Source organism: Daphnia carinata, chromosome 4, assembly GCF_022539665.2.
Source record: "Daphnia carinata strain CSIRO-1 chromosome 4, CSIRO_AGI_Dcar_HiC_V3, whole genome shotgun sequence".
NCBI classification, from domain to species: Eukaryota; Metazoa; Arthropoda; class Branchiopoda; order Diplostraca; family Daphniidae; genus Daphnia; species Daphnia carinata.
The window spans coordinates 3,897,530-3,919,052 of NC_081334.1; the positions used below are offsets into that span (position 1 = coordinate 3,897,530).

A 21,523-nucleotide genomic window follows, 5' to 3' on the forward strand; every position below is an offset into this window, starting at 1 on the left:
CGAAATACCAAATACTCAGTCTTCCGGTGAATCACCCATGGTTTGTCTGAATGCAGAAAACATTTCGCCAAATCCCCCTTCTCTCATTAAACAATAAGCCATACTCACGGTCCTCGACGAAACCCAAACATACACATTTTTTTCTTCCTTAAAGGTAGCCACACAGCTGCCCGTCACTGCATCTTGACGGAGTGAAGTGCCATTCCGATTCCCGTAGTCTACACACACACGCCAGTCGGGCGGGCGCCAGATGTAGACGACTGGCAATGGCTTGTCGTGTCAATAATAACGACCCTTTTTTTTTATTTCGAGTCTCCAGGATCAGGTGACTGACGAACTATGGTAAGATATAGCCTTGAGATACGCGTCCAGCAAATGGCAGCTGTGATTCTTCTGTTTTATTTTGATTTTTCATTTTCTTTTTATTTGGCGCTCAAAGGCTTCCCGAAAGTTTCCACACGATAGGTTCGAGCAAAAATATTTGCTTAAATACAGCCCATTACGTCAAGTTTTTGCATTCGAGCGGCTCTCACAACCTTGATGAGAAACGTACACCGGAACTCTTGAAACGACGCTCATGGCTGGCACACTTCCCTTTCCAGAGATCATCCCCAAGGTTCCACTTTTTTACAAGGAGAGGAGGAACAACATCATGTGAAGTGATAGTCATTCGACACCCAGCAAGGCAAACGAGCAAATCGCCACATGTTTAATTTTGCTGTATCTACATCCGTTCAAGGTGGGTACTCGCACTTACGTAGTACACACGCGTAACGGTACATCAAATGTGATTAATTGAGTTACGTCTTTCCTTTAATCGTTTCTGCCTCGCTTGTGGCGACGTCTGCTTCCACTCGCTGAAGGTTCCGAATTAAACTCTCCGGCATTACGCAACCGATGGCGGATTTCTTCTGGGTCCATATCCCAATAACGGACAACGCCGCCTGAAATTTGTGAAGTTGGGAGCTCCTCGTTGTCATTATTGTTTTCTTCCGTTTCTCTCCTAAAACGGCCTCTGCTAGAACGTAGTTGTTAAATGTTGACATCATGAATCTTGCCGATCGATGCACGTGTGGAGCATCGGCATGGAATACCTGGTTGATTGCAGTTGTTCAGGAGACCGAGAAGAAGAGCGTTCGCGCCTCCTTTTCTTCTTTTTGGATTTTGTGCGTTGCTGCTGATCTCTGCGCGGCCGGCTGCTTTGTTTGAGGGCCTTACCGCGTGATGACGTAGAGCTAGCTTCGTTTCGCTCCGCATCTTCTTCGCGGTCTTCTTCGGATTCTGATAAGGTAATCACCACAGGGGAAGAAGGGCGGACAACTTCTACTATCTCAATGTCGCCCTCGTCCTCTTCATCTTCATCCGATGGTCTCCGTGCTACATTTGAATGTCCTGGAATTGCCGAATAACTTTGCCCATCGTCTATCATCGCAGCTGATGAAGAACCGCGACCGATTCCACTTGGTCCGGGTTGAGGAGACGGGGGTAACGGAATATCAAGAGGGGCCTCAAAAGAAAATTTTCTTTATTCAAATTGTCATCCAAAATGTAAATTTAGGGAAATTACCACACGATGTTGTTCATTACTGAATGATCGAGTAACAGGTACGTCTTCCTCACTGGATTCACTGACGGCCACCTCCTCATGTTGCAGGTTGTTTCTAGGCTCGTAATCGGCGTTTTCATCAAACCCGTACATATCGTATGGCGAGCGGGCGAATTGGAAGAACTCGTGAATGAAATGTTCGGTATATGCGCCGATGTAAGATTGGATAGCTTCACGAAAAGCTCTACTTCGAATATGAAGTTGGGTAATAAGTCTCAGAATAAGTTGTAAAACGTATGATAGTCGATTCTCGTGGTTGACCAACAAAACGTTCAATTCTCGGTTTAGCCAGGGCACAAGTCGATGAGTCATGGCGGGATTCATTTGAAAGAATTCGGGCGTCGTTTCACGGTAGCGGCCGGTAATATCCGACAGTGGACGAACCCACAGATCTCTTTGATATACTCGACGGCGAAAGGTGCTTGTCCCAGTTAACCGACTTCTCATGGGACGACGCTCAGTAGGATGTGGTAGCACACCTTCTTGTGCAAATTGCCTCATTGTGTGAAGTCTTTCCAGTGCTAACATTCTCCTCCTTTCTGAAGTGACTGTTGTCCTGTTATCAAAGCCAATGTTTCGTTCTGTTAAAATAACTTTTCTTGGGAGAGGGTAGTTGCTTAAATGCTTACCTGTAACGGAATCGGTGATGAAGCAATTGATCAAAAACATCAGGTTCTTCAGGTTCTACCAATGGTATTTTATGCTCATCATATTCATGATTTGCTCTCACATTATGAATGATAGAAGTGAATGCCTGTTTACACAGCGGACATTCTGGTTTCACCTAAAAATGAGAGAAATATTTAAGCATTATAGGCATTATTCATCTTATTATGGTGACTCATTTAATACCTTGGACCATTCTAGCAGGCAAGTAAAGCAAAACTCATGAAGGCAGTTATTAGTGTAGGACTTGTTTTCATGCCGTCCAAGACATATGGAACAGGATGAGCCTGGTGAAGATCTGCCTGAGTCTGGGGAAGATGGGCAGGAAGTTGAAGGCTTTTTGGATTTGCCTACCTTTTCTGAAATCTTCAGTTTTTTTGGGACACCACGTCTTGCATTTGAGTTCGAAGACATAACTAAATATAGTTCTAGAATTATGAAAACCTGAAATGTATGGCTCGCGTCAGTTAACAGGGAAATATTCAATGGATTTTCTGCCAAATTAGTAACCAGGATTATGCTTAAATCGTATTTCAGACATCATAACACGTTAGCTAAATCCTTAATGCATTTGTTGATAAAGTTTGTGCTAGAGCGTAAATACAGTTATGATTTCAGAATTACACAATGGGAGAAAGAAAAATGAGGTAGAACGTTGCCATTCCGTAAATTTGAACGTCTGAATTTTATTAATTAATAACAAAATACAATATGTTTACGAAACCCAGTCAGTTGTCATGGTCTTAATTACGACAATATTTTCTACAGGAAATATGTATTATTATTTGATATAATGCTGAAATAGCATTCCAATCTGGCATTGTTCTAGTGTCAACGGTAGAAGAATTGGTCTGCCTACGTGGTTCTTTTTCAAATTCAAAATTTATTTAGCCGATCATCTAATTTGTGATGATTTGGTGATTCTTCCACGGTTCTCAGGTTCTTTTACTCGGTTCCTACTGCCTTAGTCAGCATCTCTCAAAGTTGTACCTTTTTGTGAAATTCCATTTAAAAGCCTTTACACGTGTAAGCACCCATGCTAATCGTTCAGTCAAGTAGTCTGTCGACAGTTGACGTTATTGCATAAAACATGCAATGAAGTAGACTCAATGCCAGTTTCGTACCAACTTATGTGAAACACAAAATCAGTTGTTCTGTTTCCAACTAGCAAAATTATGCTGTCTGCTAAATATGATTGACGGGATCGCCACCGACTCGAAGGTAGGTATGACCTTCACGCTTAATAAACGTAAAAGAACTCTTCGCTTAGGCGTTGAGCATGCTTAGAACAACTAATAACAAATTCATAATAATGAAAAACAAAAAATAAATGGAAAATCCTGACCAAGAAGAACGATCAGGCTTGCTTTTCTCCTCTTTGGATTTTGTGCGTTGTTGCTGCTGCTGATCTCTGTGTGGCCGGCTGCTTTGTTTGACGGCCTTATCGCGTGAGGACGTAGAGCTAGCTTCGTTTCGCTCTGCATCTTCTTCGCGGTCCTCTCCGGATTCCGACAAAGTAATTACCACAGGGGAAGGGCGGACAACTTCTACTATCTCAATATCGCTGTCCTCTTCATCCTCATCCGATGGTCTCCCTGCTGCATTTGAATGTCCTGAAATTGCCGAATAACTTTGCCCGTCGTCTATCATCGCAGCTGATGAAGAACCGCGACAGATTCCACTTGGTCCAGGTTGAAGAGACCCAAAAGGAAAATTTAGGGGAATTACCACACGACGTTGTTCATTACTGAATGATCGAGTAACAGGTACGTCTTCTTCACCGGATTCGCTAACGACCACTTCTTCTTGTTGCAAATTGTTTCTCGGTTGGTAGTCAGCGTTTTCGTCGAACCCATACATGTCATACGGTGAGCGCGCGAATTGGAAGAACTCGTGAATGAAATGTTCGGTATATGCACCAATGTAAGATTGGATAGCTTCACGAAAAGCTCTACTTCGAATATGAAATCGGGTGATAAGTCTCAGAATAAGTTGTACAACGCATGATAGTCGATTCTCGTGGTTGACCAACAAGACGTTCAATTCTCGGTTTAGCCAGGGAACAAGTCGATGTGTCATGGCGGGATTCAATTGAAAGAATTCGGACGTCGTTTCGCGGTAGCGACCGGTTATATCCGACAGTGGACGAACCCACAGATCTCTTTGGTATACTCGACGGCGAAAGGTGCATGTCCCAATTAACCGACTTCTCGTGGGACGACGCTCAGTTGGATGTGGTAACACACCTTCTTGTGCAAATTGCCTAATTGTGTGAAGACTTTCCAGTGAGAACATTCACCTCCTTTCTGAAGTGGCTGTTATCCTGTTATCAAAATTAATTTTTTGGTTCTGTTAAAATAAATTTTCTTGGGAGGGGGAGGGTTGCTTAAATGCTTAACTGTAATAGGATTGGTGATGAAGCAATTGATCAAAAACATCAGGTTCTTCAAGGTCTACCAATGGTATTTTATGCTCATCATATTCATGATTTGCTCTCACATTATGAATGATTGAAGTGAATGCCTGTTTACACAGCGGACATTCTGGTTTCACCTAAAAATGAGAGAGAAATATATAAGCATTAAAGACAACACTCATCTTATTATGGTGACTCATTTAATACCTTGGACCATTCTAGCAGGCAAGTAAAGCAAAACTCATGAAGGCAGTTATTAGTGTAGGACTTGTTTTCATGCCGTCTAAGACATATGGAACAGGATGAGCCTGGTGAAGATCTGCCTGAGTCTGGGGAAGATGGGTAGGAAGCTGAAGGCTTTTTTGAATTGCCTACCTTTTCTGAAACTGTAAGTTTTTCTGGGACACCACGTCTTGCATTTGGGTTTGAAGACATAACGAAATATAGTTTTAGAACTGTGAAAATCTGAAATGTATGGCTCGTTTCAGTTAACAGGGAAACATTCAATGCATTATCTGTCAAATTAGTAACTAGGATGTTGCATAAATCATATTCCAGACATGATAACACGCTATCTAAACCCATAGTGCATTTGTTGATAAAGTTTTGTGCTAGAGTAAATACAGTTATGAATTCAAAATTACACAATGTGAGAAAGAAAAATGAGGTAGAACGTTGCCGTTCCGTGAATTTGAACGTCGGAATTTTGTTAATTAATAACAAAATAAAAAATGTTTAAGAAACCCAGTCATTTGTCATGTTCTTAATTACGACAACACTTTCTGCAGAAAATATGTATTATTATTTGATATAATGCCGAAATCTCATTCCAATCTGGCATTGTTCTAGTGTCAACGGTAGAAGAATTGGTCTGCCTACGTGGTTCTTTTTCAAATTCAAAATTTATTTAGCCGATCATCTAATTTGTGATGATTTGGTGATTCTTCCACGGTTCTCACGTTTTTTATACGTTTCCTATTGCCTTAGCCAGCATCTCTCAAACTTGTACCTTTTTGAGAAATTCCATTTAAAGGCCTTTACACGTGTAAGGCACCCATGCTAATCGTTCAGTCAAGTAGTCTGTCGAGAGTTGTGACGTTATTGCATAAAACATGCGATGAAGTAAACTCAGTGTCAGTTTTGTACCAACTCATGTGAAACCCAAAATCAGTTGTTCTGTTTACAACCACCAAAATTATGCTGTCTGCTAAATATGATTGACGGGATCACCACCGACTCGAAGGTAGGTATGACCTTCACGTTTATTAACGTAAAAGAACTTTTCAGTTAGGCGTTGAGCATGCTTAGAACAATTAATAACAAAATTATAGTAAAGAAGAACAAAAAAGAAATGGAAAATCCTGATATTCAAAGAGGTATACTGCGGGAAAAACGTTGACCCCATCTAGAAATTAGCTAGGACCATGAAAATGTTGGAAAAACCCTACTGTGAAAGCAGGGTTGAATACGCGAAAGATTTCACTGCGCTGAATCCAAATGCATAGTTGGTTTGAATTCAATTACGACATTAGGAAAATTTTCAAATTTTCAAATTTTATTCCGACTTTTCTTCGGTAGATTCCCCCAACATGCAAACCAGTCTAGATAAAAGGAAGGTCAGTCAAAAACATTATTTATCAAAAGCAATCAATGTGCAATTTGATTGGTTTGTACTAGGTAGTTGTAGCATTCTATTGTTGTTCAATGGAATAGGTTTTTGATTGCTTTAACACGAAACCATTCCAAGGCAGTTAGCCACAGAATTAGAGTAATCATTAGGTAAACCGGCAAAATGAAGATTGCAAAATTCAGATCCATCGCTTTGAGTTACTCTTCGAGCGTTAGTATAACCCGGACTCGTCGATCGGATAGGTTTGAGTAAATCCAACAAGTAAAATGCCCACGTACTTTCTCGTGTCATTGAAGACGATTCTTTCTTATTCGTTAGTTGGTTAGTTGCCGCCAGTCCTTCATTTCTATCCGACACTCCTCCAAAAGTAGAATTCGATCGTTTAGCTGCAAGCAAACCAGGTTGGGCAAGACGGTTGTTTGTGTTTGTGGAAGAATTCCAGGGCGGGCGGTTATCTAATGGATAGTTTTTAAAGGGCTTTCTCTGCGCCGTGAAAGTCGGGTACATTACGGATAATCTAACAGGGAAGTCACATACTTTCGAACAAGTTAAAGGGACAGAATACATAATTTCGTTGGATACAAATTTGTAACCAACAAATGTTCTCCCAAGGGTGTTAGATCGGATGTGGTTTGAAGACATGGCACAAGTGGAACTTACTGGAATTTCTGGAGTAATTGGTACTATTCGTAGTTCCTGGGTTTATGTTTCACTCGCAGAAGGTCATGTCTTTTCCCAGATCGACACTGATCCCTGTATTATTACCGTCGCTACGCACTTAAAATTTGAGATGCAGACACAACAGGAAGTAGCCAGAAAATGATAGACAATTTTCTAATACATAGCAATTTCATATCTAAAGGTAGTTGACAGTTGGGCTGCAGATGGTCAAACAAAATTGCGTTATTTGCCTGCATAAACGTTTCATCTGCTTCTGACTGTTTGACTACCTACAACACATCATCGATTCTTTTTTTTCCCCTTTCTTTAATAATATTTTTTATTTTAGTTCTGCTCTTAAATTATAGTTAACGTCAATTTAATCTTTATTTAATTTTAATATCAAAATTTTTGTTTTATAGTTGCTAATTGTTTTATGTGGCAGACACGCGCAAAAAGCAGACAAATTTTGATTTTTCACAATAATTTCTTCTTCTAGCTGTCACGTGTTTGACAACTTTTGTGTTTTTCGTCACTGTTGATTTTGGTATCAGAAATGGTACGTTAGTTATTCCTGTTTGTAGAAGCATCCCACTAATTAATTTTCTGTAATTAGCTGCGTAGACAAGCTCGATTGCGCCGAGAATATTTATATCGAAAATCCCTAGAGGGACGACAGAAAGCCATCCAAGACAAGAAAGATCGCTTGAGACAGGCGCTTGAAGGTTCAATTTTTATGCTACCTTTTTAAACTAACCATATAAACAATTATTTTATTTTGGCAGAGGGAAGACCAATTGACACGGATCTAAAGAAGCAGGCTATTGAACTTCAAAAATCATTAGAATGGGAAGATGCTGGGCCAGAAAGAGCAGCGCTTTTGGGTGGAACAGATACAGGTTTGTTTCCATTTTTTGTGTATAAATGTTCAATACTATTCAATAAAGATCTCACTCTGATTGTTCAGGTGGTGGAGGAACATCACATATGGATGATGAGTACCGTTGGGCTGGAGTTGAAGATCCAAAAATCATGATTACAACATCCCATGACCCCTCATCTCGTTTAAAGATGTTTGTTAAAGTACAAAAACACTTACTGAAATAATTAATTTCCAGGACTTACCTTTTTTTGTTGTTTATGTTGCAGGAACTCAAGCTGGTCTTCCCGAATTCACAGAGGCTTAACCGTGGCAATTATGAAATGAAACAACTTTTGGATGCATGCAGGGCTAATAGTGTAACTGATTTCATCGTCGTTCATGAACATCGAGGTCAGCCAAACGCCATCATAATCAGCCATTTACCTTATGGTCCTACGGCGTACTTCAACGTTTCCGATGTGGTTATGCGTCACGATATTCCTGACATTGGGCCCATGTCCGAGCAGTATCCTCATCTCGTATTTCACAACATGAAAACGCCATTGGGTCAGCGAGTCATGAACATTCTAAAGTACGAAGGGTTCTTTTGGAATTTTAACTGGCCGTTTGAAGTAATAATTTGTTTATTTGAAATTTACAGGTATCTTTTCCCTGTTCCGAAAGAAGACAGTAAACGAGTCATTACATTCGCCAATCATGATGATTTCATTTCATATCGGCATCACACTTACAAAAAAGGCGAGGCAGGCAAAGGCATTGAACTTAAGGAAGTTGGCCCGCGTTTTCAATTACGACGTAAAATATTGGTTTTTTCGGTTGTTTTGTTACTATATTCACCAACCATTTTTTTTTCATAGTGTATGATTTGAAATTGGGGACTATCGACCAGGCCGATGCGGCTGATACAGAATGGGCATACAGGCCATACATGAACACTACTAAGAAGCGGCGTTTTCTTTCAGATGACGATGGTTGGAAAGCTTGATTAAGAATGAAATAAGTACACGCGGTGAAAATGATTGACGCGTTCAAAATGGTCATTTTAATAACTCGATGTGACTAGCACAGGAAAATAAACAAGAACCTATTAATAGTTTGTGAACCGACAGATATTAAGGAGTAGGGAAATTTGGACTATTCGCCCAATTTAACAGTAGGAAATAGTGTAGAGAAGACAATCTAAATTTTATGTTCTTTTATCTTCGTAGCGAAAAAAATATATCATTGGGCGTTTCAAGACGATTCCACTCCATCACGAGATAATCACAAGATAGTGCACTGTGGAAATAAAATTAGTTCATTAAACTGTTCAATACCAAATGCTAACTATCTCAATTACATCTTTCTTTTTTGATGGCTGAGGCGGCGGCGAGCGCTGACCTGCAGCTGGTGACTGTTGCGAGGAAGTTGCTGCAGTTTCCATTTCGGCTGTCTCAGCCTCGGCCGCATGCCTCTCTTCTAACTGCAACTGACGAGCCAACTCTAAACTGTTCAAATGAGAAAACAAACGATAGTTTTTTCCCCTTCAACTCTAAATAAACAGTGTTTAACTTACTCTCTCTGCTCCTGGGAGGTCCTTTCATTTTCAGCTAAAGTTTTAGCAACATCCTCTCCTACATCCCCTACGACTTCTTCATGAACAGCTGCTGGCTGCTCTTGTTGCTGCTCCTCTTGCAGGGACAAGGCCACTAAGAAACTAAACCAAAAGATTTCAAGAACACATTAAACCGGGCCCCAATCAAACACGAAAATTGTATTTGAGACTACTCATGGTCAATCTGTTGCTCGGCGGTCAGTTGAGCAGAAGTATTCGGTGAGGCTGATTCGCCGCTTGTTGCGAGTTCAGGTTTTGGTGGTACTGTGCGGAAATGACTATCAACAAACTGACCATCTCCATCGATGCTACCTAGAGTTTCCCATACGACACTGGGTTCACCGAGAAATCCTTGGTCTGTAACTAGCTGCAACAACTCCTTTTGGTGCTGTAACATGACAATTGTTTAAAAATTAATACAACTGTAGCAACCAACGCTATGACCAACAAATACTTTGTAAATAGTGCTAAAGTGATTGTTGCGAAACAGAACACCAATTTCATCTTCCTCCATGGAGGTAGTAAGCTCGCTTAGCCCGTGATAGGTCAGTTGAGAGGCACTCCGCTCCAAAAAGTTTTCAATGACCAACGCTTCAAGTACAGCATTCTCGTCGTTGGAACACTTTTGACTGATGACTTTTTCCACCAACTGATTATATCCAGCTTGACCTGATGGAAAAAAACACGAATTATGTGTAATTTAAAAGAGAACATACAAATGCAAAAATTGAACTTACCGACAGCCGAGACTACTTCTGGTGTCTGAGGATCGACTAGCCAACCGTGAAACAGTGGAACACGAAGCAAATCAAAAATGATGCATTCGGGCGTGTACTCGAAGTCACGAACGCCAGTAAACTTGACATTGACATCCAAACCGGTCTGCAGCTTTGGCAAGACAGCCATGGCGTCATGCATGTTCTGTTCATAATTAAGCCGTACCTCACCACTCAAGTTCTTGGGAACACTTTCCAACATTGCGTCACCAATATGCTCCATCAGTTTTGCGGCAGCAACGATTTCGGAATGAGGTGGAAGCGTGATCTGGCGTCGTAGCAGCAAAACATTGATGATTGCAACCAGCGGGCAAGGACCGTTCTCGTTTTGGGTTACAATGCCTACGTTCTTGTCTTTAAACTGTATGTTTTTGATATGATGAAGCATATCACCAGGCGGAGTGGTATTCATTTTAGCGGAAGGCGACGTGGTAGCAATAGGTAGTTTTGATAGGGGTGTGGGACTTCCTACTTCGATATCATGGTTAACTGGTGGATCTACCGTTTCAGTCGGCGTCACAATTTCTGAATAGATAGCCTCTTCTACCGGATTGCAGGACTGACCCAGCTCGTCGCTTGTAGCTTTTTCCACTATCTCTTCTTCTCTTATCTCGTGGGGTTCTGTAGGTTGATTGATATGTTTACCTTCTTTATCTACATCTACATTTGAGGAAATCGTTGGTTCTTTTTCAATATCTTTCTCGACATCCGTTGCGGTGGAACATGGGGCTGTAGTAGTAATCTCATTCTCAGGAATGGGATTTTCTTGTCGTTTTTCAGCATGAATATCAGAAACCTTTTCTACTTCCGATGCTGCCTCTATTACTTGGGTTGGCTGGTCATGCTTCTCCAAAACAATATCTTTAACTGTTTCACGGTCTCCATTATTACAAGTTTCATGGAATGGAATATTTTTCTGTTCTTCCGGGTACTGTTCGGATACTTCTTCTTTACTTTCTGTGGCGGGGTGGGCATCGTCTCCTCCCTGCTGAGTTTCCTGGAATGATAGTTCTGATAACTTCTGTTCGATGTCTTCTATTTCTTCTTCATAGTTTGTCTGGTCTTCGGTCGGCTGTTCACTTTCAACCATGTGGGTTTCTTCTTTAGAAGTTTTGTCCTGCTCAGCCATATGTACTTCGTGTTGGCCAGTGAATGCTCTGCCATCATTGCCATCATCACCATTCCCATCTTCATTTCCCATAACATTCCCTTCACATTTTTCTTTGTTTGGAGTTTCTTCCTGTTGGCCAGGTGATGCTGTGTCATCAGCATCTACTTTTGCTGTCACATTCTCTTCAGGTTTTCCACTGGCTTCCTGGTGGGTTTCTTCTTTAGAAATTTTGTTCTGCTCAGCCATATGCACTTCGTGTTGGCCAGTGCATGCTCTGCCATCATTGCCATCATCACCATTCCCATCTTCATTTCCCATAAAATTCCCTTCACGTTTTTCGTCTGTCTCCTGATGAGCAATCTGTTTGACAGGTGTTGATGCATCTTCTGCCAAGTTGATTCTTTGTATTTGAGTTTCTTCCTGTAGGCCAGCTGATGTTGTGTCTTTAGCATCTACTTTTGCTGTCACATTCTCTTCAGGTTTTCCCCTGGCTTCCTGGTGGCCAATCTCCATGCCAGCTGATGGTTCCATTTCAACCAGGTTTGGTTCATCTTCAGTCTCTTCTTTGTGATCTACATTTTTTTCTTCAAATTGATCAATACACACCTTGTCATTATTCTCATCTTCTGCTTTCAACTGACTCTTTTCAACGGTTTTTTCTTTGGTTTTCTTATTGTGCTCTGCTGGCGAGTTTTCATTTTCAGTCATGAAGATTTCTTGTTCAGAGACTTTTTCTGGTTCAATTTTGTCAGTAGACTGGTTCTCTGCAGACGTCATACTATCATTTCCAACATCTCCTTCTCCATCGACTGTCATGAACAGGTTTTTTTCAACACTTCCTTCTCTATCTTCATTGTTGAAAGGCTTTTCTGTTGATTGTTCATTATTAGCACCATTTGCTTCTATGTTTTCTGCCATCTCTCTATCACCCTTTTCAACAATTGGCTCTCTAGGAGAGGAATTGCCAGATTCAAGGTGCTCTGGGCGGGGCTGTTCTTTAACTTCTAATTTAGGACCTGTTTGTTCTACCTCTTGTGCATTTCCAGAATTCTGACTCTCTGACTCTACCACCCAATTAGGTGAAGTCGCCGTAACATGTTCCATGGCTTGAAAGGCTGACTTAACTTTTAGTCGTGCCTATAGAAATTCAAAACAAGGTAAAATAACTTGAATGTCATGTGTTATAAAACTAGTTTTCTGATTTTTTACTTAGATGAGAGACCAAATTTTGGGAACCGCTATCGAACGGACGATTCTGAGCGTAGTGCGCCGAGTTGAAACACTACAAATTTATCTCAAACGGGCGATTTTAATACAGTACACAGTAACGTCCATGGAATTTCTCTACTCCCATAAGTTTTTTGCCTTGGCAGCTGATGAATCAGATACCAGCGTTGACAGTCCGCTTTAAAACTCTATTTCTTTTTTAATCAAAGAGAAACGATGCAAAAAATCAAATTTTCAATAAATTTGGGAGAAAACTCTAAAATTTTACTATTGAGTGCTATATTCAGGATTTTAAAATAAAATAAATCGGGAATCTTGTCTACTCGCAAAAGAAACTAAAAATGGGGAGGAGCTATGTGTGTGTCGCGCTGTGCATTTGCTGTGGTTGGATGGCGGAGGTAATACCTAAAAAAGGGTTCAAACCACCTCTTGCTGTAGTGAATCTGCATGTAGCCATGTATTTTTTATTTTTATGATTTATACTACCCTGGAGAGGAAAATAAAATCATCTTTTCCGTAATCCAAGAAGATTTTAAATTAAAAAATGGGAAATGTGATTTAGCGGTCCACCAAAAACAGTGCGTTCTGGTGCGTTGCTAAACGCAAAAAAAAATATTTAAATAATTTTAAATAAACTAATAAGTGTTTAAAAATATTTAAATAATTTTAAATAAACAAATAAGTGTTTAAAAATATTTAAATAATTTTAAATAAACAATAAATGTTTAATAATAGTTTTTAAATAACAAAGATTTGAACCCGTGGTATCAGAATGGCAGCTGCAAACTATGCCATAGCGCCATACTTCAATCGCTTACTATATGTATAAGCTGCCTATTTTATTGGGTGACCCCCAAAGCAAATTTTGATTTGAATGTGCGGTCCTGGCACAGTGGTTACCACCTTCGCTTCGCATTCTGAGGGCCCCGGGTTCAAGTCCCGCCACCGCCAATTTCCCTCCCTCCCATTCCCTCCAATTCATCATTCAAGATACGCAAGATTCTACGCCTTCAAGAAAGAAAAGAAGAAGAAAGAAAACAAGAAAAAGAAAAAAAGAAAAGAGAAAAAAGAAGAGAGAAAAAAAGAAGAGAAAAAAGAAGAGCCATGCCTACTATAACGGGGCTAAATGGCACACCAAAGCCTTGCCAGGCTAAAAATGGCAAAAAAAAGCCTTGCCAGGCTATAATCGATCTGTAGTACTGTTCACTACACGTCGACCCACAAACTGACGGGTGGAGAAGAGGGGACATTGAACGTAGGCTGTTCGTTAGCCTCCCCACGGCCTGAAAGACGGCTCGTGGATGCAGGCAGCTTATGATCGGGATATGTGACCCAATTCGATACCCGTAAGTTTTTGTTGTTCCTTTTTGTATCTAACACCATTAACACGATAGGACGTCTATTTAAAATTGACAAATTTATATAAATTTAAAACTTCTTTCATATGAGGACTTCACTTCATTACTCCTAATGTTAAATTAGCGCCACTTGGCGGTTCTGTGTTCATCCACTCTTCAACACTCTTCGGCTACTCTTCAAACATGGAGTCTTGCTGTCATGGCATCTATGATCTTCGCTACCAATAAGTTTTTGTTTTTCCTTGCTGTGCTACTACTACTAAGCAGGCTAATCTTTATCCTATAAAGAAACAAGGAAAAATGAACCCACTCTACCATATGAATCGTACCCTGTATGAACCCCCGAGCGGATGGACGGGCAGAGAATGTAAGGGTTTGGAAAGAGGCAAGTTAAGGATCAACGGGCAGAACAAACAGTGATCTATGCTCAAAGAATGGAGGGTCTTGATTTGCAAAAAGGCGGGCAAAAAAAATTGCGTGGATCGATTTGCTTACAAAAAAGTGTTAAAACACGCTGGCGCCACCTATTCCGCGCCCGGGATAGGCCCAAAGTTGTGTAGGTGGCGCAACTGTGATAAACGTTGTTTTCATTTTCAACTTTTTATTATCGAGTTTTGACATTGAAATTATTTCCGCAAAGCCACATGTCCTTCTGATTCCTTTCACTTTCTTGTGTGTCTGCAATAGCTTGCATGAATCATGCGTTGATACTTGCACCAACCCATTTACGAGTTTTCTTTAGCAATATCAATGGCGTTTTTGTCGAGACGATCCGTAGCATGTGAAAGTAATAGACATTCATATCAGGATCTGTCGTTAGCACACTCACAGCTTTTGTTAAGTGACAGTCATAGTAGCAGTGATTCTCCAATCAGTCATGATGCTGAGCATTGTCCACAGAACAAAACGGAAAAAACAAAAGAGCCAGAAGATGGAGATAGAGTGAAAACCAAGCTTATGAGCATGTGGAACAATGTCCGCTACAGTTGGAACTTTAAGAGCAAAGCTCATTTTGCAAAGGATTCTCCCATCTGGCTACTTGGCAGAATTTATCACCAGTCACTCAAGACTGATGATAGCACAAGTTTACCCACAAACAATTTTGAGTCCCTAAAATATGATTTCCACTCAAGGATATGGTGAAACACTTACATTTTACTTTGTTATGGACATTTGTTTTTACCAATTTTAATAATCTAGGTTGACTTACCGGAAGGAGTTTCCTGTATTAAATGGTTCCTACTACACTAGTGATTGTGGTTGGGGATGCATGTTACGAAGTGGACAAATGTTGTTGGCCCAGGCACTAGTCTGTCATTTTCTGGGTCGGGACTGGAGATGGAATGAGAGTGGGGTCCAAGAAGAACAAACTCTGCAGGAATCCCTCCATAGAATGATTGTGCAATGGTTTGGTGACAAGCCTTCTCCAGCTTGTCCACTATCAATTCATCAAATGGTCTCGCAAGGTCACATATCAGCTGGAAAGAGGCCGGGTGACTGGTATGGACCATCTTCTGTTTCCTATATTATCAAGTAAGTGTTTTGATAAAGTCAACCCACAGTTTGGATACTTCTGAGCAGTCAATGCATTTACATTCTAGGCAAATTTTAGAAAGAGCCACAGACACATACCCTGAACTTGATACATTAAGAGTTTATATTGCACAGGATTGTACAGGTATCAATGTTAGAAATTAGCATTCAAGTCAGTTTCCAAGAAACTATTGTTCTTTCAGTTTATTTAGACGACGTCAAGCAATCCTGTTCAAAAACACGCGATTATGAGTACGAAGACGCCGAATACGAAGTGATCGATGACCAATGGAAATCGCTGGTGCTACTCATCCCTTTACGATTGGGTGGTGAACGGATGAACCCCACTTATGATTCTTGTCTCAAGGTTCTTCTCCTAATATTTATCTCATGTACTCGTATTACAGTTACTAACTTGATCGTATTTTTAGGGACTATTGTCATTGGAACAGTGCATTGGCATAATCGGCGGGAAACCCAAACACTCTCAGTACTTTATTGGCTGGCAAGGTAAAATTAACAACAACTCTTCCCGTTATTCTTTGTGCTATACATGTTTATGCCAATACCATTCTACCTGTTCAAATAGATGATTATCTCATTCATTTGGATCCACACCATTGCCAAGAAATGGTAGACGTTCTCATCCCTAATTTTCAACTAAAATCTTTCCATTGTCATGAACTTCGTAAAACTTCTTTGAAGCAAGTCGATCCTTCCTGTTGCGTTGGATTCTACCTACGATCTCAGAGAGACTTTGAAGACTTCCGTCGCAACGTTCAGCATTACCTTGTACCGACACAGAACAAAGGTGACTACCCCATCTTTGTATTCAGCAATGGAAGTAGTCCCCACCTCGACGACGCTTGGTTCAACCAAGATGAAGACTGTCTATCTCCCGCAGCAAGTCAGCCGCCAAGTAGCGGTCCAGCGACCGTTGGCGATAACTATCTTGACGATTTTGAATTCCTCTGAAATTCTTTGGACACGAGTGAAACATTTTGAAACCACGTTGTATCTTGACAGTACCATCAGATTCTTGTAACTGCCTAATACTTATTAATATCTAACTAAGATCGACCTTTATTCCTTCGCCCTATTGTACAGAATACCGAATACAACGTCTATGTTGATTACATTAACACAAGAGCCGAAACAAACCAAGTTTGTATGCATCGAAGAAATTTAAAAAACAAATTAATTTAGTCTGCGTCAAGTGCAGTGAAGCTTCCCGGACTGGAATGAGGTGTTCGTAGAGGACTGCCAATGCTGAAAACTTCTTCAATGGAAACGGAACCGAATGGAATGAAGAGATCGGATGATACCTGCTCCTCGTATACTTCAGATTGGGAACAAGTCGCTGTGAATTCATAAGAATGTTGTTCCTGTCCCCCGATGGAAGGTGCAATTACATCCGAATAGAACTGCTCTTCATATGTATCTTCAGTGGATGTAAAACCAGGACCCAGGACATCAGAAGATGGCTGTTCATCGTCCACAGACTGATTGGAAACTGTTACCATCGTTTCGGGTGAATTGTCGAGTACTGGTTTTGACCGTCTCAGCGAACTCCGCTTCCTCGTTGGCTGGTTTTGATTCTCGTGGATCCTCTCTGTTAAACGAAATATTTAAAAGATGAAGAAGCACGAAAATAATTGAAAAATGGGTGAACCTATTCCGCATTCTTGGCTACTGTTCATTAACTGTCTGTTATGACTTTTCGGCCAGACAGTGAACAGTTCAGGATCGGCAAAAGGAACCGATTTTTCACAAATTTGGCACGGTTCTCCTCCTTGGACAGTCCGCAAAACGAAAGCTCCAATGGGACCTCCAACTCTTGTTGGGACGTGAAGATTACGAGCATTTTCACAGCAGCCACTTAGCCGGGCATGTCGGACGCCATCAATGAAGAAGGTCAGACTAAATGTGAACCCTGGTTGACGACGGGATACGATGGCGAAATCTTCTCCGATATGTAAATCTGCTGCAAACACGAGAGCGTTTGCCCCACCTAGTGGTTGCTGCTCTATTCGGATGTTATGCATCCGGCCACCGGCGGAAGGAATTGCTGTCTTATTACAGCATCCCGGTCGTGGCTTGGATGGATTACCGGTGAACTGGAACCACAAAACACAACGAGGAGCTTTAGGTTGTTTAGGTTGTGAATGATTAACATTCAAATGTTTCCGGTCCGGATAGGTGCTTGGACGATTGAAGGTCACTACCGTCGGATTACAGGTACTAGATGGAACGAATTTGCGCCACCAGGCATAATGAGCACTGCGGTGTTGAAGCCATTCTTCCACATGATCAATCTAAACAGATATCATTAAATGCACCGAGTTTTCATAACTGAAATTTGAGTTGAAAACTCACCTCGTTAACAGGTTTATTATTACGGATTGTGATTTTGACTGCTGGAGTTGTAGTTTGTGATTTTTTCTTGATTTTCTTTTTATTATTCTTACCCCTTTTGCTGTTGCAGCTTGCAGATGACGGTTTTGACGGTGAACCATTGATCTGGTCTACAAGTAGGGAGGCAAAACTAACTGTCAAACTCTCGACTGGCTGACGGTAGGAACTAATGGCGCTTCTGGTCCGACGTGAAGATGATTTCACAATTGGCCGAATTCGATGAACTGGCGAAGATTCAGACGTCGATGTGTGATTCATCTCCCGCTGAAGATGAACCCAACGTTCCACTAAATCGGACGGCGTCGTTGTCCTGGGCGATGACGATGAGATGGGAGGGTCGTCCTCCATACCAAAATGCCAGCCCCTCAAAATGGACTAGACGCAAAGGGTTCACGTCTCTTTGTCAACTAGGTAACAAACCTTATATATACCCATGTTTCCTAGGTTTTAGTCAGACACAGAAGATGGATTGTTTAATCGATGAGTACGATCTAAGCCCTTTTTTATTTTAGCTCGGTTACGGTCGCAATCGGTCTTGTATAGAGCGACGTTGGACTCGAAAAAAGTTGGGCTACCATGTCATAATTTTCCGAATAATTTGCGAGAATGAAAACTACCCCATTCTGCAAAATGCAGCGAAAATCAACTAATAAATTCCGGGCACTTGACGTTTTAGTTTAAATGATGCCAATGCAATATTTCTGTGACGCTATTGTTTGATCGATACGTGAGCAATCACGGAGCTCAAATCAGCAGACACGGACTTGTTTACATCATCCATCAGCGCTGCAAACTTTTCTTTGCATGCTAATCAAATAACCGTGCAGCTTTTGCACAGTTTTGGACTGGACGATTCTTGGAATGGAATTTTGGAACATGGATAATCTCAAGTCTTTATTCAGTACTCTCTAAGACACTTGGCAATCGCTATGAATTTGGTGTCCCTCATTCGGTTGTGGAACTGATGAAGAGGATGTCATCAATGGCGATCGCATCTTCAGAATTTCCACCACAATAACCGTAAAATATCAGCTGTAAAATTATAATGAATAATTATTAAAAAGATTTATTTAGGTTTTTGAGAACACTGGATGGCTCACCGTCAAGTTTGTTGGTGTCGAGATGGGGAAGGAAGACGAGGCTGTACGCCACTCGAAATTCACCGAAGTGGAATAGCTGGACAATGTCAACAAAGTTGTTTCAACATTTTCAATGGCCAGGACGAGCTGTGTACAATAAGTATACACATTACGTTAGTGCAATAATTGAAAATAATTATGGTTTTTTATTAATTGTACGTCTAGAGTGTTGCCACCGGTGTATTTGGATCGAATCCAGAACTTGAACGTAATTGAATCACCGGGAATTGCTGCGAACGTTGCGGTACGCAAGACGAGGAGACCAGGAGTCAGTTGGCTGTCCCTTGTAGCTCGTAAATATTTGGTGCCTATTGACGGGGTAGGAGGAGGATAATCAACCTCCGCCGGAATAGAAAAATCCTCAACGTTCCAGTAAACACTGGTTGGAGAAGTATCGATCCATGGATCAGGTGAGCCACTTTCAAAGTCGTTGGTTACTGAAGTCCTTGTTAGTTTAGAATTGATATCAACTAATGTAACATCTAGCTTCCTGGTGTTTTGTCTAGAATCTGGAACACGATTGCCCAGACAAACGACAATCGTGACTACAGCTAAGAACAACTGCAACAGATTGCTCATGTTTAAGTATTAAAAATGCCTATAAATTTTACGAGCTAACGAGTTCGGCTTTTCCACTTGGAGATACCATGATGCCTTATCAATCTTATCGCATAACAAAGTGCATTAAATTGCCGGGATCATGTTTCCTTTCTGGAGATTGGTAAAGTATTTCTATGCTTTTGTGGGCGTTGGATTTCATTCTACTCTCTGCCCCCAAATTTAAATTATATCCAGTCAATTGGGTTACTCATGGGCAACTATTCCGTACAGGTTGCCCAGCTCTACTATACCGTTCCTACTATTTGTTACAGCCATCTAATTCGCAGCTTATCTGAATTAGAGTCTGTCCTATTTGCTTTCACTGGAATGATGTAACACTTTCCAATTCATTTTCTTGTTTACTTTTAACTTTATTGTTGTGTTATTCCAACACCACAAAGATACATGACTATTTCTTGGTTTCATTCAGTATCGAAAGCGAAGTAAAACAAATTTTTATGGGTTGCATCTGGAGCGTGAAGCTTGTACAGCTACGACCGACTAAATACCATTTGCATTATGTCACACAACCATGCAGCGTTATCTTGTTTAGCTGCGGCCTGTTTCCAGTTAGTCGTCCTCATCACTTCAGTTGGAAAACGCCGGAAATAATCCAGTGCAAAGTTCTTCAAATGACTCGCCGGATGATGTTCGGTAAGCAAAAGCAAATCTAAGCAATTTTTTGCAGATAGCCTATGAATTAAATGATTCTCACATTCAATTTTCAGTTGATCGAGCAGGTATTTATCAGCGGCAGCCAACAAACCGGTTGCCATCTTATTCATCGTTTCAAGAGTCAATCGTCCGGTGTAAATGAAACGGAGAATTTCTTGAAAGACGTCAGGTTCGCTTGTACGTAGTATTCACTTGTACGCGATTAGATAACTTTTCTTTTGTTTCGTGGGCAAACATGGCAGCAAATACTTTGCTTCTTGATGCTAAAATGCTCTTATGGGCTTGAAAATGATGACCGTTGACATCAAGAATGACGTCATTGAAAGCTTTGCTCTCAAACAACTGTTCCATTACGGTTCGCAGCAATTGATCACCATCACTAAAAGGTAGGTTGGAGACTGCTGTTGTGCAACTCGTTTCTCCTCCTAGATAAGTATATACGTCAATTTTACAGTAAATGATGAGACTCTTATCAGGTTGCAAGCAATCGGATTCTAGCATCGCTTTCTTGCTTAGCGTGTAAGTAACGCTAGCAACATAACCATCATTTGGTCTAACAAAAATTTGTTCGAACATTTGTTGACGTTTTGTGTTCAGAATTGCAAATTGCGCTTTAATAGTATGGCTTGTCCTCCCGTCACTTTTCAGGTGGATTTCTATGGTTCGACCTTCGTCCCTCAAGTTTAAGTTCCACTTGTAACAATAGCGGTTGCCTTTGAAGAGGTACATGGATACATACATTTTTCGTGGGAATCCAGAAATGTAAACTGTTGAATGTTCCATTCGAAATCCGTTGTAAATATTTTACAAACTGTTTGGTACCCACAATCGGCCAATGGTCTAAAACTGAACCCACTCATTTTGGATTTGGTTCGCCTGTGAAAAGCTGACAACGATACAATCTGACGCTGTCTGACTGACGGAAGATGGACGACAACGTTTGCACTCCACGGACGTCTTTCGAATGGACAACGTTCGTTTTCTACGTTCATTTTGGTAATTCCTTCTCTCCTAGTAGATTTCTTTTGTTAACTTAACCTTCAGGGACGCTATAACGGCTTCGAACGTTTACTTCGTAGAAGCAACTGGATAATAGAACTCATAAAGACAATCCCGAATTCTTGGCTGCGTTCATCTGGCAAATTTTTATTGCTTATTTACGTAGGTAAGGCAACCTGCTTTATTCGTTATTTGTTCAAAATTGCAACGCATAAATTCGTGTATTTGTTTCGCG

At 40.9% G+C, this 21,523-nt stretch overlaps 7 protein-coding genes and 2 pseudogenes across 8 annotated transcripts; 2 read left to right on the plus strand and 7 right to left on the minus strand.

The window, feature by feature from the left end:
- Positions 1-695: 695 nt before the first annotated feature.
- Positions 696-2,885, minus strand: LOC130694288 (E3 ubiquitin-protein ligase Topors-like). 2 transcript variants are annotated; one of them, XM_057517359.2, is made up of 5 exons: positions 2,459-2,885; positions 2,236-2,390; positions 1,568-2,162; positions 1,095-1,507; positions 696-1,015 (listed from the first exon to the last, which is right to left on the minus strand). In XM_057517359.2, exons 1-5 carry the CDS (start codon positions 2,684-2,686, stop codon positions 814-816), a joined length of 1,593 nt encoding a protein of 530 aa, XP_057373342.1. In that variant the 5' UTR covers positions 2,687-2,885; the 3' UTR covers positions 696-813. The 2 variants fall into 2 exon arrangements, with proteins under 2 accessions (XP_057373342.1, XP_057373340.1); XM_057517357.2 differs by having other exon boundaries at positions 696-1,018.
- A 133-nt stretch (positions 2,886-3,018) lies between these two features.
- On the minus strand, positions 3,019-4,576 carry LOC130694307 (E3 ubiquitin-protein ligase Topors-like; annotated as a pseudogene).
- On the minus strand, positions 4,485-5,289 carry LOC130694308 (E3 ubiquitin-protein ligase Topors-like). The gene is made up of 3 exons (XM_057517385.2): positions 4,896-5,289; positions 4,672-4,825; positions 4,485-4,595 (listed from the first exon to the last, which is right to left on the minus strand). The coding sequence occupies exons 1-3, from the start codon at positions 5,271-5,273 to the stop codon at positions 4,591-4,593; spliced, it is 537 nt and encodes a 178-aa protein (XP_057373368.2). The 5' UTR covers positions 5,274-5,289; the 3' UTR covers positions 4,485-4,590.
- A 2,172-nt stretch (positions 5,290-7,461) lies between these two features.
- Positions 7,462-8,952, plus strand: LOC130694298 (U3 small nucleolar ribonucleoprotein protein IMP4-like). Its single transcript, XM_057517371.2, has 7 exons — positions 7,462-7,537; positions 7,595-7,703; positions 7,764-7,877; positions 7,946-8,061; positions 8,128-8,432; positions 8,502-8,656; positions 8,719-8,952. Exons 1-7 carry the CDS (start codon positions 7,535-7,537, stop codon positions 8,844-8,846), a joined length of 930 nt encoding a protein of 309 aa, XP_057373354.1. The 5' UTR covers positions 7,462-7,534; the 3' UTR covers positions 8,847-8,952.
- A 91-nt stretch (positions 8,953-9,043) lies between these two features.
- On the minus strand, positions 9,044-12,725 carry LOC130694277 (uncharacterized). The gene is made up of 7 exons (XM_057517345.2): positions 12,552-12,725; positions 10,193-12,479; positions 9,910-10,124; positions 9,629-9,843; positions 9,417-9,557; positions 9,201-9,348; positions 9,044-9,139 (listed from the first exon to the last, which is right to left on the minus strand). Exons 2-7 carry the CDS (start codon positions 12,444-12,446, stop codon positions 9,125-9,127), a joined length of 2,988 nt encoding a protein of 995 aa, XP_057373328.1. The 5' UTR covers positions 12,447-12,479; positions 12,552-12,725; the 3' UTR covers positions 9,044-9,124.
- A 1,753-nt stretch (positions 12,726-14,478) lies between these two features.
- Positions 14,479-16,607, plus strand: LOC130694292 (cysteine protease ATG4C-like). The gene is made up of 6 exons (XM_057517363.2): positions 14,479-15,066; positions 15,128-15,460; positions 15,529-15,605; positions 15,664-15,827; positions 15,892-15,970; positions 16,050-16,607. Exons 1-6 carry the CDS (start codon positions 14,678-14,680, stop codon positions 16,433-16,435), a joined length of 1,428 nt encoding a protein of 475 aa, XP_057373346.1. The 5' UTR covers positions 14,479-14,677; the 3' UTR covers positions 16,436-16,607.
- Positions 16,608-16,649: 42 nt separating this feature from the next.
- On the minus strand, positions 16,650-18,341 carry LOC130694291 (uncharacterized). Its single transcript, XM_057517362.2, has 3 exons — positions 17,837-18,341; positions 17,133-17,775; positions 16,650-17,072 (listed from the first exon to the last, which is right to left on the minus strand). The coding sequence occupies exons 1-3, from the start codon at positions 18,221-18,223 to the stop codon at positions 16,663-16,665; spliced, it is 1,440 nt and encodes a 479-aa protein (XP_057373345.1). The 5' UTR covers positions 18,224-18,341; the 3' UTR covers positions 16,650-16,662.
- A 415-nt stretch (positions 18,342-18,756) lies between these two features.
- On the minus strand, positions 18,757-19,608 carry LOC130694302 (uncharacterized). Its single transcript, XM_057517376.1, has 3 exons — positions 19,174-19,608; positions 18,976-19,101; positions 18,757-18,907 (listed from the first exon to the last, which is right to left on the minus strand). Exons 1-3 carry the CDS (start codon positions 19,591-19,593, stop codon positions 18,821-18,823), a joined length of 633 nt encoding a protein of 210 aa, XP_057373359.1. The 5' UTR covers positions 19,594-19,608; the 3' UTR covers positions 18,757-18,820.
- Positions 19,609-20,105: 497 nt separating this feature from the next.
- LOC132087904 (speckle-type POZ protein B-like) lies at positions 20,106-20,687 on the minus strand (annotated as a pseudogene).
- Positions 20,688-21,523: the final 836 nt, after the last annotated feature.

What these genes read in the sequence shown, in the direction of transcription:
- LOC130694298 (XM_057517371.2), top strand. An exon ending in TTTGGGTGGAACAGATACAG is followed by an intron (nt 7,878 to 7,945) that starts GTTTGTTTCCAT and finishes CTGATTGTTCAG; the next exon opens with GTGGTGGAGGAACATCACAT. An exon ending in CCCGCGTTTTCAATTACGAC is followed by an intron (nt 8,657 to 8,718) that starts GTAAAATATTGG and finishes TTTTTTTCATAG; the next exon opens with TGTATGATTTGAAATTGGGG.
- LOC130694302 (XM_057517376.1), bottom strand. Translation starts at nt 19,593, where the DNA reads ATGAGCAATCTGTTGCAGTTGTTCTTAGCTGTAGTCACGATTGTCGTT. An exon ending in CCGGTGGCAACACTCTAGAC is followed by an intron (nt 19,102 to 19,173) that starts GTACAATTAATA and finishes TATTGTACACAG; the next exon opens with CTCGTCCTGGCCATTGAAAA. An exon ending in CGACACCAACAAACTTGACG is followed by an intron (nt 18,908 to 18,975) that starts GTGAGCCATCCA and finishes ATAATTTTACAG; the next exon opens with CTGATATTTTACGGTTATTG.
- LOC130694288 (XM_057517357.2), bottom strand. Translation starts at nt 2,686, where the DNA reads ATGTCTTCGAACTCAAATGCAAGACGTGGTGTCCCAAAAAAACTGAAG. An exon ending in GCCTGCTAGAATGGTCCAAG is followed by an intron (nt 2,391 to 2,458) that starts GTATTAAATGAG and finishes TCTCATTTTTAG; the next exon opens with GTGAAACCAGAATGTCCGCT. An exon ending in GAACAACTGCAATCAACCAG is followed by an intron (nt 1,019 to 1,094) that starts GTATTCCATGCC and finishes ACTACGTTCTAG; the next exon opens with CAGAGGCCGTTTTAGGAGAG.
- LOC130694291 (XM_057517362.2), bottom strand. Translation starts at nt 18,223, where the DNA reads ATGGAGGACGACCCTCCCATCTCATCGTCATCGCCCAGGACAACGACG. An exon ending in ATAATAAACCTGTTAACGAG is followed by an intron (nt 17,776 to 17,836) that starts GTGAGTTTTCAA and finishes ATATCTGTTTAG; the next exon opens with ATTGATCATGTGGAAGAATG. An exon ending in TAGCCAAGAATGCGGAATAG is followed by an intron (nt 17,073 to 17,132) that starts GTTCACCCATTT and finishes TTCGTTTAACAG; the next exon opens with AGAGGATCCACGAGAATCAA.
- LOC130694308 (XM_057517385.2), bottom strand. Translation starts at nt 5,273, where the DNA reads ATGGGTTTAGATAGCGTGTTATCATGTCTGGAATATGATTTATGCAAC. An exon ending in GCCTGCTAGAATGGTCCAAG is followed by an intron (nt 4,826 to 4,895) that starts GTATTAAATGAG and finishes TCTCATTTTTAG; the next exon opens with GTGAAACCAGAATGTCCGCT.
- LOC130694292 (XM_057517363.2), top strand. Translation starts at nt 14,678, where the DNA reads ATGGCGTTTTTGTCGAGACGATCCGTAGCATGTGAAAGTAATAGACAT. An exon ending in TATTGCACAGGATTGTACAG is followed by an intron (nt 15,606 to 15,663) that starts GTATCAATGTTA and finishes TTGTTCTTTCAG; the next exon opens with TTTATTTAGACGACGTCAAG. An exon ending in GTACTTTATTGGCTGGCAAG is followed by an intron (nt 15,971 to 16,049) that starts GTAAAATTAACA and finishes CTGTTCAAATAG; the next exon opens with ATGATTATCTCATTCATTTG.
- LOC130694277 (XM_057517345.2), bottom strand. Translation starts at nt 12,446, where the DNA reads ATGGAACATGTTACGGCGACTTCACCTAATTGGGTGGTAGAGTCAGAG. An exon ending in AGAAGTAGTCTCGGCTGTCG is followed by an intron (nt 10,125 to 10,192) that starts GTAAGTTCAATT and finishes TTTTTCCATCAG; the next exon opens with GTCAAGCTGGATATAATCAG. An exon ending in ACTTTAGCACTATTTACAAA is followed by an intron (nt 9,844 to 9,909) that starts GTATTTGTTGGT and finishes GTCATGTTACAG; the next exon opens with CACCAAAAGGAGTTGTTGCA.